The sequence below is a fragment of the Monodelphis domestica genome, chromosome 1 (genome assembly GCF_027887165.1).
Source record: "Monodelphis domestica isolate mMonDom1 chromosome 1, mMonDom1.pri, whole genome shotgun sequence".
Taxonomy (NCBI): domain Eukaryota; kingdom Metazoa; phylum Chordata; class Mammalia; order Didelphimorphia; family Didelphidae; genus Monodelphis; species Monodelphis domestica.
Genome location: NC_077227.1, coordinates 237,284,636 through 237,297,954, shown reverse-complemented (window position 1 = coordinate 237,297,954; position 13,319 = coordinate 237,284,636). Strand labels below are relative to the sequence as shown.

At 36.4% G+C, this 13,319-nt stretch overlaps 1 protein-coding gene across 9 annotated transcripts in view; it reads right to left on the bottom strand.

Annotated features, from left to right (window-relative positions):
- Window positions 1-13,319, bottom strand: part of LOC100020089 (galactocerebrosidase-like) — a 147,338-nt gene that overhangs the window by 43,213 nt on the left and 90,806 nt on the right. For all 9 annotated transcript variants that reach the window (XM_056820509.1, XM_007472685.3, XM_007472684.3 and 6 more), the window contains one exon: window positions 11,819-11,999. In XM_056820509.1, the coding sequence (XP_056676487.1) occupies window positions 11,819-11,999 (181 nt within the window). The remainder of the gene's footprint in view (window positions 1-11,818; window positions 12,000-13,319) is intronic.

Sequence of the window (13,319 nt, the reverse complement as noted above, 5' to 3'; positions counted from 1 at the left end):
GCAGAGTTCAGATATATGCCATGAAAGGCAATTTTCTAGTTGCCAATCTAATTACAATCAGTGCTTGCTACCAAGATGGAAAGTTTTACACAGCTTCAGTTAAAGTTCCTCAGTGTTAAAATTATTCTGTTGGCACTCAGTTAAAACCAAATAAGAAGAGGGGCTAGTCTCCTGCAAACTGAAGTACTTTTACAATTGGTGGTGCTATTTTTGTATTTTTCTAGAAAATGAGACTTGATTTACTTAAGCAGAACTACAAATAAGCACTGAAAAGTTTGTTCTAAATCCTATAATTTTTAAATTAACCTTTTTTTTTTTGTTGTTAATAGCCTATCCTGCCCTTAGAAAGTAAGCAATAAAAATCAACATTTCTTCCTAACTGTCTGGTAGAAAAAATTTTTTTAACCTCAGGACACTGAGTCTCCTATCTTGACCAAGTTAAAGGTGGAGGGGCTACTGAAGGGTCTATTATATTCACTCTGTTTGGCACAGAAGCCTTGATCCATTCAACTTACAAACTCCATAGACAGTCTGATGGCTCCTACTCCCACAGTCTTGCCATATTGGTCTTGGACTTGGGGTACATACCCAATTGGCTTTAGGCCCCCATAACTCAGAACACTCAAGCTTGAGAATTCCATGAGCCTTTGTCTCCCCATTAGGAGGGATAAATGATGTATGCTATCACATACAACCCCTGGTAGAAAATTTTGCTCATCAGAGCACTTTGGAAAGCTATCCTAAAAATTTACCAAATGGGTGACATTTGCAAGACAGAAATATGTCATATGCCCTGCAATAAACTGTAATCTAACTTAATCTAAACAATAATTATTTACTGAGAATCAAAATTTGATGTCAATGAGGTATACATAAATGTAATATAGTGCCTCAGCCAACCCTCAAAGACTTTGTCACCTAAAATGCTTACTAGACAGATTATTGAACTGGGAAGAAATTAATGTGGGATTAAGTTTGGAAAATGTTTCATGGAAGAAGGGGGATGTAACCTCATCTTGATAAGTAAACTATTTGCATAATGGGAGAGAAATAGTAATGGTACTCAAAACAAGGACAATGATAGGAACAAAAGCACAGATAGAAAGACTAATGGCCTATGTAGAAGGCAGATCTGTGTGACTAGGGGGCAGTTGGCAAGCTGAGGGAATTCAGGCAAGGGTCCATCTCATAGACAGTTTTGAAAACCAAGAACAAGAACTTAAGACTTGATATAGTTGGTAATGAAGAGCCATTGTGGGCTCCTGAGCAGGAAAGTGATAAAATGAAAGTAATATTTTAGAAAGAACAATAGGACAATGATGAATAGATTAGAAGTGGGAGAAACTTAAGGCAGGAAGGTTATATAGAGGGATTAATTACAATTTGTGCTTTCAGATTTCACCCTATATAGAGATATTAGGATATAGATCAAAGAATGTTAGAACTGGAAAGGACTTTAAAATTCAACCTCTTGGTCACTGAGATTGTGTGGTCTTCAACAATTTATCTAACCTCCATGGTTCTTAGTTCCCTCACATAGGGAGGAAGCTAGATTAGATGTGTCCTAAGCACTTGCCCAGACTACTATAAGATTCTCTTAACTGGTCTTAGTTAAATATTCAATTTCCTTTTCCAATATACCCTTATATATGTTCCTAGCCACATCTCTACATGGAATTCCTGTATTTAGAAATCTTCATTAGTTCTATATTACCTAGAAGGTAACAAACTTCTTAGGCTGCCATTTAAGGCCCCATTGAACTCCAATCCACACTTCCCATCTGATTTCCTCTTATTTCCCTTTATATATTCTACATGGCAACCACATTTCCTATTTCATTCTGCCCCCTTCTGCCTTTATGTATTTCTGCAGTGTATTCCATGGCTAAAATACACCTCTCCACTGGCTAAGATGGGAAACATTTAATGTTCTATCTCAATCTAACACAAAGAAACAGTTGATTCAATAGCACCAAAGTCTAACTCTGATATGTCATTCTGGTGTGAACATGACTCTGGTTTCTCAGAAGGAATAGCAGGAGGCCTCAAGCTCCAGAATGTCCTACCCTAGCTGGAAACATTTCAAGTACAGGGATGCAACCAAGGATCAATCTAGTTAGCCCATCCATCAGCAGTGGCTAGCATTTACATAGCAAAGCACTAAAATTGCACCATGTTTCAAAAGTTGGAAGGTAGATTTAAGCTTTATTAGCTTAAAATTCCATTCCAATTTTTGGAACATTCTTTATTATTACCTCATTTGATCCCCACAACAACCCTGGCTAGCTGTTTTTTCTGAGTCCAGGCCCAATCCTTGATCCAATGAACCACCTAGCTGATTAACAAAGTTGGTGTTTACTAAATACTTATTGAATGTTCTTACAGTTATGACATAATGATTCTAAATAGTAGGCACTTAATAAATGTTTTTTAATTGAATAGAAAACATAAGAGTAAGGTTATGCAATTAACTCCTTATTAAAAGTAGGTACAGGAAGCAACTGGGTGGTTCAGAAGATTGAGAGCCAGGCCAACAAATGGGACATGCTAGGTTCAAATCTGGCCTCAGATCCTTCCCACCTATTAGACCCTGGGCAACTCACTTAACCCCCATTGGCTAGCCCCTACCACTCTTTTGCCTTAGAACCAAAACGTAGTATTGATTAAAATGGAAAGTAAGAGTTAAAAAAAATTAATTAAAAAAATAAAAGAGCTTACATTTTTGGATCAAATTGGTGGTCTCAAATTGAATTCCTTTCCTGACCTGGGAATACCTTTAAATTCACTGTTTCAGAAGTTAATATCATTTTGTATAAATAATCAAGCAATATCAGATTTTATTGTTGGCACAATTTCTAAATTACTTCAACTGCCTATATATTCCCAGTATTTAGTGCATGTCAAGTGACTGACAAAAATTCATCGTTTCCAGAGGGGTGAAGAGAATGAGACATGGCGCTAAGGATGACACGCATCAGGAGGGTCAATGAAGCTGGTAGAAACCAGAGGCAAGGTACATTGATCACAGCTAGTATTTTATAGAGAAAATGACATAAGCTAAGAGATTAGATAACCTATGTACATGGACAATGGTTAGTAATGATTTGCAATCTTAGTGCAATGACATAGTTTACCTCACCAAAACTTAGAGTTTTCTATAGGATAATAAATCAATATGTCAATGTGTAAACATATAACAGAATTTCTCACAGAATTCTTGCACCAATAATTTCTTAGAAGGACATTTAGTATTTGGGAAGGAACTAGATTAAGTTCTTATTGTGGAGAGAGCAAAACTTTGTGTCCGCCTACTTCTAGGTTATGGTCATGATTTTACTGGGGCCTGTTCTCACTACTGGGGGCTATAAGCACAGACCTCAGCACATAAGTACATAATAAATGCTAGTTGGCTGACTGACTGACTGATTGATGGAATTTTTTATTAATGTAAGGCACAATGCTAGGCAGTAGTAACACAAAGGAACTAAAAGACCTTAAAGCCTAGGATAGATGAGATATTAATTCATACACATAAAAATCTACGGCAGATATACTATTCTATATTCACCTAATTTACTTATAGTTTCCTTCATTATATTTAAATCACTCACCCATTCTGAATTTATCTTGGTGCAGGGTATGAGATGTCGATCTAATTCTAATCTCGTCCTTTCTGTTTTCTAATTTTCCCAGGAGTTTTTGTCAAATACTGGGTTTTTGTTCCCAAAAGCTGTGATCTTTGGGTTTATCATACACTATCATGCTGAGGTCATTTATACCAAGTCTATTCCACTGATCCTTCTTTCTATCTCTTATACAGTACCATACTGTTTTGATGACCACTGCTTTACAGTATAGTTTGAGATCTTCCTTCATATTTTTTTTTTCATGATTTCCCTGGATATTCTTGATCTTTTGTTCTTCCAAATGAACTTTGCTATGTTTTTCTTTTCTGATTTTTTTCTGATTCAGTAAATAAGTTTCTTGGTAGTTTGATGGTTGTAGCACTAAATAACTAAATAAGTTTGGGTAGGATTATCATTTTTATTATGTTAGCTCATCTTACCCAGGAGCAATTAAATGTTTTTTTTTTTTCAGTTATTTAGATCTAGTTTTAATTGTGTGGAAAGTGTTTTGTAGTTGTGTTCATATAGTTCCTGTGTTTGTCTTGGCAGATAGATTCCTAAGTATTTTATATTGTCTAGGGTGGTTTTAAATGGAATTTCTCTTTCTAATTCTTGCTACTAAGATGTGTTTGAAATATGTAGAAATGCTAATGATTTATGTGGGTTTATTTTGTATCCTGCTACTTTGCTAGAGTTGCTGATTATTTCCACTAGCTTTTTAGTTGATTATCTAGGATTCTTTAACTAAAACAAAATATCATCTACAAAGAGTGATAGCTTGGTCTCCTCATTGCCTATTTTAATATCTTCAATTTCTTTTTCTTCTCTAATCGCTACAGCTAGTGTTTCTAGTAAAATGTTAAATAATAGAGATGATAATGGGCATCCTTGTTTCACTCCTGATCTTACTGGGAAGGCTTCTAGTTTATCCCCATTGCAGATGATGTTTGCTGATGGTTTTAGATATATATAAACTCTTTATTATTTTTAGGAAAGGCCCTTCTACTCCAATACTTTCTAGTGTTTTCAATAGGAATGAGTGTTGTATATTGTCAAAGACTTTTTTTGCATCTACTGAGATAATCATTTGATTTTTGTTGGTTTGCTTATTGATATGGTCAAATATGTGAATGGTTTTTATAGTATTGAACAATCCTTGCATTTATGGTATAAATCCCACCTGATCATGGTGAATAACCCTCCTGATCACTTGCTGAAGTCTTTTCGATAGTCTTTTTCGATTTAAGATTTTTGCATCTATGTTCTTTAGGGAGATTGGTCTATAGTTTTCTTTCTCTATTTTTCACCTGCCTGACTTTGGAATCAGTACCATATTTGTGTCATAAAAGGAATTTGGTAGAACTCCTTCTTTGCTTATTCTGTCAAATAGTTTATATAGTTTTGGGATTAGTTGTTCTTTCAATGTTTGATAGGATTCGTTTGTATATCCATCTGTTCCTAGGGATTTTTTCTTAGAGTGTTCTTCGATGGCTTATCCAATTTCTTTTTCTGATATGGGCTTATTTAGGAGTTCTATTTCTTCTTCTGTTAATCTAAGCAATTTATATTTTGTGAATATTCATCCATATCACCTAGATTGTCATATTTATTGCCATATAATTGGACATAATAATTTTTAACGATTGCCTTAATTTCCTCTTCATTAGAGGTGAGGACTCCCTTTTCATCTTTAATACTGCTGATTTGGATTTCTTCTTTCCTTTTTTAAATTAGATTGGCCAGTACTTTGTCTATTTTATTTGTTTTTTCAAAGTACCAGCTTCTAGTCTTGTTTGTTAAATCAATAGTTATTTGACTTTCAACTTTATTAATCTGTCCTTTATTTTTTAGGCTCTCTAAATTAGTTTTCTTCTGAAGATTTTTAATTTGTTTACTTTCTAATTTTGTAATTTGCATGCTTAATTCATTGATATCTGCCCTCTCTAATGTGTTAATATATGAACTCAAGGATATAAATTTCCCCCTGAGTTCTGCTTTGGCTGCATCCATAGATTCTGAAAGGATGTCTCATTATTATAATTTTCTTCAATGAAGTTATTGTTTCTATGATTTGTTCTTTAACTGATTTTGGAGAATCATATTATTTAATTTCCAATTAATTTTTGACTTGCTTCTCCATGTACCCTTCTAATTATTATGTTTTTTTTCATTATTATCTGAAAAGGTTGCATTTATTATTTCTGCTTTTCTGCAGTTGTATGCCATGTTATAATGACCTAGTATATGGTCAATCTTTGTTAATGTGCCATGTGCTGCTGAAAAGAAGTTGTATTCCTTTTTGTCCCTATTTATTTTTCTTCATATATCTATTGACTCTAATTTTTCTAAGATTTCATTCACAACTCTTACCTCTTTCTTATTTATTTTTTGTTTTGATTTATCTAGAACTGATAGAGGAAGGTTCGGGTCTCCAACTAGTATAGTTTTATTATTTATTTCATCCTTGAGCTCCACTAGTTTCTCCTTTAGAAATCTGGATGCTATATCATTTGGTACATATATGTTGAGTACTGATATTTCATCATTGTTGATACTGCCTTTTATCAGGATGTAATTACCTTCCCTGTCTCTTTTAACTAGATCTATTTTTACTTTGGCTTTGTCAGATATCATGACTGCAACTCCTGCCTTCTTTTTCTCTGATGATGCCCGATTGATTTGGCTCCATCCAATTACCTTTACCCTGTGTGTGTCTACCTTCCTCATGTGTGTTTCTTGTAGGCAAAATATGGTAGGATTTTGTTTTCTAATCCACTCTGCTATTTGCTTCTGTATTATAGGTGAGTTCATTCCATTCACATTCAGAGTTATGATTACCAACTGTGTATTTCCCAATGTTCTGATTTCTACTCCTAGTCCTACCCGTTATTCTTTCACTATTTCCTTCTACACCAGTGTTTTGTATTTAATCAGTCCCCCCAATTCCTACCCTTATTTTGCTTCCCTTCCCCCTCCTTCTTATTCTTCTTCTGGGTCTTTTCAAACTATCCCCCAACCTCCTTCTCCCTTGTATTACTTCCCACCCCACCAGTCCTTTTGTTACCCTTCTACTTCTCTATAGGGCAAGAATCAATTCTCTACCACAATGGATCTGATTGTTCTTCCCTCTTTGAGTCAATTTTAATACATGTAAGAATTAAATATTTCCTATCTCCAACCTCTTTATCTTTCCAGTGCCTTGGTGTTCTCCCCCACTCCCAACATGACCTTCTTTATGAAATATAAATTTACTCCATTTTGTCTCTTTTCCCATTTCTCTTTCCATTAATTTCTTTATTATCTCTAGTTATATATATATATATATATAATATATATATATATATATAGGCATTTCATCATATACAGTTTGTCATTGTTCCCTCTAAGTATAATTCTTTTAGCTAACCAGGTGATAACAATTTTTAAGAGTTAACAATATCCTCTTTTCTTATAGGGATACATATCATTTTAATTTATTGGGTCTCTTAAAAATAGTTGTTTGTTGTTGCTTTTTCCCTCTTTCTTATTTACTTTTTGGTAATTCTCTTGAGTTCTGTGTTTGAGCATCAAATTTTCTCTTTAAGTCCAGTCTTTTCTTTATGCATGCTTGGAAGTTTTCTATTTTATTAAATGACCATACTTTCCCCTACAAGAATATAGTCAGTTTTGCTGGGTAGTTGATTCTTGGTTGTAGACCTAGTTCTTTTGCTTTCCAGAATATCATATTCCATGCCTTTTTGTCCTTCAGTGTAGATGCAGCCAGATTTTGTGTTATCCTAACTGTGGTTCCATGGTATCTGAATGACTTCTTCTTAGCAACTTGTAATGTTTTTTCCTTGGTCTGGTAGTTCTTGAATTTGGCTATAACATTCCTGGGTGTTGTCAGTTGGGGATTAAGTAAAGGAGGTGATCTATGGATTCTTTCAATCTCCACTTTTCCCTCACGCTCTAGAATGTCAGGCCATTTTCTTGGATAATTTCCTGTAGAATGATGTGCAGGCTTTTTCTTTTCTTTTTTTTTTCATGCTCTTCTGGTAGTCCAAAAATTCTTATATTGTTTCTCCTAGATCTATTTTCCAAGCCTATGGTTTTGTCAATGAGGTTTCATATTTTCCTCAAATTTTTCATTTCTTTTTATTTTGTTTTATAGATCCTTGTTGCTGTAATAGATAATCTTGGAGGGTATATTTGATGGATACTAGATATCTAATGGATCAGGTAGTTATCTTCTTTTGCCTACCCTCCTCCCTTTTATACTTCCCTTCCTCCCTCTTCCAATCTCCCTTCCTCCCATCTTCTTCCCTTCAGTTTCCCCTTACCCCTTCTTCTTTTGCCTCCTTCTAAGTCACTCAGGGTGAGCTATGATGTTTTAGAGGAAATACTCCTTTCTCTTCTTTTTCTCAAGTAAGGGTTTATTGGGGAAAACAGGAAAGATAGAGGATGAAGGTAGTGAAGATTTCCCTATTACCTACAGTGATTCTTAGGTTGGAGGATATTGAGAGAAATGGCAATTCAGCCACTAAAATAAAACAGAGCAAGTCAAAGAGAGATATATGGACTGCTGTCCTTCTATCTTCAAATCATCCAGGCCACCTCCAGCCTGATTACCCCAAATCCCAGAGATAAACCCAGCTTCTTCCTTCAAAGTCACCACCATCAGCCCAAAAGCCTTCAGCCAAGTCCCAGAAAATCAATCACTGTTGGCTTTTGCCTTCAACTGTTTCTGGGTCACATTCCAAATGGAATTTTCCTTTGATTGACAGCTAGGATCAATCTCCAGCTTCTTGTCTTACTTCTTGTCCTTTTGCATGCCTTATAATTTCTCTCAACACTGCCTTGTGAAGTCATTTGCTTCTAGTTGTTAAATTCTAGTTTCTAAAGACTGAATCTCATCCTTAGCTTTTTGGTCATCCTCCTTCTGGTCTGATTTTCTTTGGAGCTCATCTTTCATTTTCTTTGACTCATCTTTTATCTCCTTTGCCTCATTTTCAAGCTGGTTAATTTTGGCTTTCTAGACGCTATTTTCTGTTTCCATATGACTTATTTTGCTTTTTAAGTTCTTTACCTAGTTTTTTTTCAGCTTCTCGTAATTATTTTTTGAATTGTTTTTTGAGTTCTTTCAAAGCCTATGTCTAATCTACTGGAGTTTCTGTGTTTTTGCTTGGTGTTCCTTGGTCCTCCTCTCTCACTATTTGTTCATTGCCTAGATAGAAGCTGTTGATTCCAATTTCTTTTTTCTTTTTCTGTTGTTTCCTCATATTTTCACCTTCTTTCCCCCCTGTAATTGCCTGTAATCTTGTTTCTTTGATAACATGCTGGATCTATGGGTTTGGGATATTCTGTCCTGAAGGGGATTCTTCTCTGCTCTATTAATTGATCAGGTCAAGTTGATGGTATTGATGAGCCCTGAGATCAGATCTTTCCCAGTTGGCTGCAGAAGATGAAAAGGAGCTGGGCTGCCCACCCTATTATCAAGGTTGTAACCTGTAGTGGCTGTAGCTTTTGCCCCTGGAGCTTAGTCAGCAAGACTCTCAGGGCAGTCTGTGGGGGAGGGGTATTGAAGCTTGAGTTTCCCTGCCCTCTGAAGGCTTTTTAACAGCCCTATTGATAAGATTGAGCCAGAGCAGAGTTGATTTGCACATCTGGATGTGCCCTGAGGCCAAAACCTTGAGGGGGTGGTCAAGATGGAGTGTCTAGGCTGTGACTAAGCTTCCTTCTCTGCTCTTCTCCTCCAGCTTCCTCCTCACTGCCTATGTTCAATGCCCTGATCCTGGCAAAGCTGTGCCAACAAGGTACTCCCTCCAGACAAGAGTCCTTGTGGGCTCAGAGATTCCAGACACCACTGGAGGCTCAGCACTGTAGGTGGGGAAGGGGTCCTGGGACCTTCCTTCTTGGGGATATATGAAGCCTCTCTCAAGAGGGTAGGCCTCTCCTCAGACAAGACCCTTCAGAAAATCCCGGAATGGAGTCAGCCTTTTTCACTCATCCCACATGGTAGTTCTAAGGGAAAAGTACAAAAGTAGTCCAGGGTCTCAAGCTGAAGCTCCTTCAAAATCAAGTTGAAGGTGAAAGACCTCTTCAAAGGAAGTTCTTGCCATTTTAAAAGACCATTCCTTTTTGTCACTTCCTGTGACTTCCTAACATTTTATGTGTACTAATTACAGATAAAGCTTTGCTTATGACTGCCCAGTGGGCAGTCATCCTCCACTCAACTGTAAGTGGGGTGTATAGGCTTCTGGTCATTAAATCTAAAAATGAGGAGGAGAGAGTTAATCCCATCTTCACAAAGGGAAACAAGAAATTGTGAAAAAAATCTTTACAACAAAAACCACTCAACAAAGGTCTAATTACTCAAATTTACAAGGAGATAAATCAATTATATAAAAAATAAAGTCATTCCCCAATTGATGAATGGGCAAGGGACATGAAGAGACAATTTTCAGATGAAGAAATCACAATTATAAATAAGCACATGAAAAAATATTCTAAATCTCTTATAATCAGAGAAATACAAACCAAAACAACTCTGAGGTACACCACCTCACACCTAGCCAATTGACTAAAATAACAGCAAAACAAAGTAATAAATGCTGGGGGAGATATGGCAAAATTGGGATACTGATACATTGCTGGTGGAGTTGTGAATTGATCCAACCATTCTGGGTGGGAATTTGGAACTATGCTCAAAGGGCTTTAAAAGACTGCCTTGCCTGCCCTTTGATCCAGCCATCGCACTGCTGGGTTTGTACCCCAAAGAGATAATAGGGAAAAATATGAGTACAAAAATATTTATAACCATGCTTTTTGAGGTAGCAAAAATTTAGAAAATAAGGAGACTCCCTTAGATTGGGGAATGGTTGAACAAGTGGTGGCATCTGTTGGATATGGAATACTATTTTGCTAAGAGGAATAACAAAAAGGAGGAATTCCATGTGAACTGGAGCAACCTCCAGGAATTGATGCACAGCAAAAGGAGCAGAACCAGGAGAACACTGTATACAAAGACTGATACATTGTGGCACATTTGAACATAATGGACTTTAGCAGCAATGTAATGATCCAGGACAATTCTGAGGTACTTAGGAGAAAGAATGCTATCCATATTCAGAGAAAGAACTGTGGGAATAGAAACACAGAAGAAAAACAACCTCTTGATCACATGGGTTGATGGGGATATGATTGGGGATGTAGATTCTAAATGATCATTCTATTGCAAATATTATTAATATGGAAACAGGTCTTGATCAATGATATATGTAAAACCCAGTGGAATTACTCCTTGGCTATGGGAGAGGGGTGGGAGGAAAGGAGGGAAAGAGCATGAATCATATAACCACAGAAAAATATTTTAAACTAATTAATTAAATAAATAAACTTTTAAAAAAATCCAAGGCAGAACCATACTATCTCTTTCCTCTGGAGATGTCCATGACCCCAGAGGAACAAAGGTAAGTGTCAGAGTTTTAACTTCTATTTCCTCACTCTTAACACTACATGTCTCTGATTTAATATTGCAATAGTAGAGAAGACAACACGACTCAATTCAATAAGCAAAGTTCAGAGTTGCATTACCTCTCCAACTATAAAAGCTGCTTTTGCTTCTTACCAGTGCTATCTAGTGTACAAGGACAGTACTTGGCCTTAATTCCACAAAAGGAATCTTCAATACAATCTTAAAATCCATCCAGTAGGTGGCATTATGAGACCAACAGCTACAAAATGAGACTTAGAGAGAATCTAAAACATGTAACTTGTGAGCACATTAAAGCCATGAGTCATAAGTTATTTCATCAAGGATCCTTTCATTTTCACATGCAAGTCAAAATGCCCCTGTAACAATCATGGTTGAATAGAAAGATGTGTAAAAACAGTGTATTCCCCTCTTCAAAGGAAAAGAGGCTTGCAATTGTGTCATCAGAGAATCAGAGCGGAGAGCTCAAAAAGATGTTAGAACCTGCTTAATCTAATTCCTCATTTTATAGAAGTGGAAACTTAAGCCCAAATAGGGAAATGTAGTTTGCCAAAAGTGATGAGAGCACAAATAAATCTATCAAATGGATATTTAGTCAGTCCTGTATGGTAACCCAAGACAGACTGTGGGAACCATTCAAGACTGACCATGGAGTTAGCAAGCCAGCATCTGGTACCCGACTCTCCACCAGATCCATATGAGGTAGCCCCAATGAACATACCAGTTATGATCTCCTATAATACTGATGGTCTGATCTGCATCATCAGCCCAAGTGATAGGTCTCTGAGTGACCTGTTGGCGAAAGGTGAAGAAATGACCTGATGCGTCCTGGTCATTCATGAAGTATTCAAATACACCTGTTTGATCTGCAAATTGTGGAGCTATAATACCACGTGTCTGGCCTAGTTTGAAAAAAAGAAAGTCATCATTTTGAATATGCCATTAAACTCTTTGGATTTATATTTCATTGAGCAATTATCAAAAAAACCTTTCAACTTTAAAATAAGTAAATCACAAGCATATGTGCCTTGTACAAATAAAAACATGCGTACAAACACATGGATGTGCATGCACAGGAATGGACACACATACAAACTGACTGCAGCCCAAGATTCTGTATCAATGAGGAACTAGCAATTATGATTTATGTAGTGAATTAAGTATATTAACTTTTGTGTAACTGTTTTAACCTATTTTTTGAAGTCACATACTCTTTTCCTTTACTAGGAGATAATCACCACGATTTGTTTCTAATGTCTTTTGAATATACTTTTCATAGCTCATTTCTTTGCAAAACTTTCATGTTTCTTTATGTGTAGCATGGCCATAAAGAACCTAAAACTGCTGAATTTGGGTATTTTTTCCACTATCACAAATGAACATAATACAGTTTTTGTCTCAAGGTACCTCCCTATCAAAGCCTCCACAAGACCATCTTTACTGTCAAATAAGAGCCTCTCATCCATGCTGAAGATTATATAGAACAGCAGTTCTAACAACATTATCTCATATTTATTTGTATGGAAGTTTTTAGTTGTCAAAATCTTTTCACATTCATTATCTGATTTCAGTCTCATAGGAATCCTGTAATATGGATTCAAGTATTACTTCTGAATTCTAACTTTTCTAGCTTATTAATAATAAGCTAAATTTTAGATTGAATGTCTCAGCATAGCCTCATGGCTTCAGAGATGAGAGAGAGTAAAGGCAGCTTTCCCACGGCATTTCTACCACATGTGTAACTAGCCTAGATCTCACCCAAATCTCTCACACATGGAGAATCCAAAGAAGTCAGTGAAAGCTAAACTTCTACATAGAGAATTGGGTTAATGAAATTTTCCAAAGAGATCTGAAGCCACTCGTTAGGTCTTAGAAAGTCAAACTAACCAGGCTGCTGCTAAGAGAGTTGCTCAATAAGCAATCATTAAGCTTTACTGAACATTTGTGGACATGGCGGCTGGGCTTCTGCCATGACATACCTTGATGGAATCATTTTGCAACTGAGGACACTATGGACAAGGAGGGCAAAGTATGCAGCATTCCTCTGCTCAGGAGTACAATTTCAGTGACATCCCAGACTCTACATTCTCATCTACCCCATATCCAAGTCTTGTCCTTTCTACTTTCACAGTACTCTCCCATGCATCTTTTCTCTCTTCACCAGCCAATACGCCGGAGCCCTCATTGCATCTAGCCTGGAAATGTAATCCAGTGCAGTAACT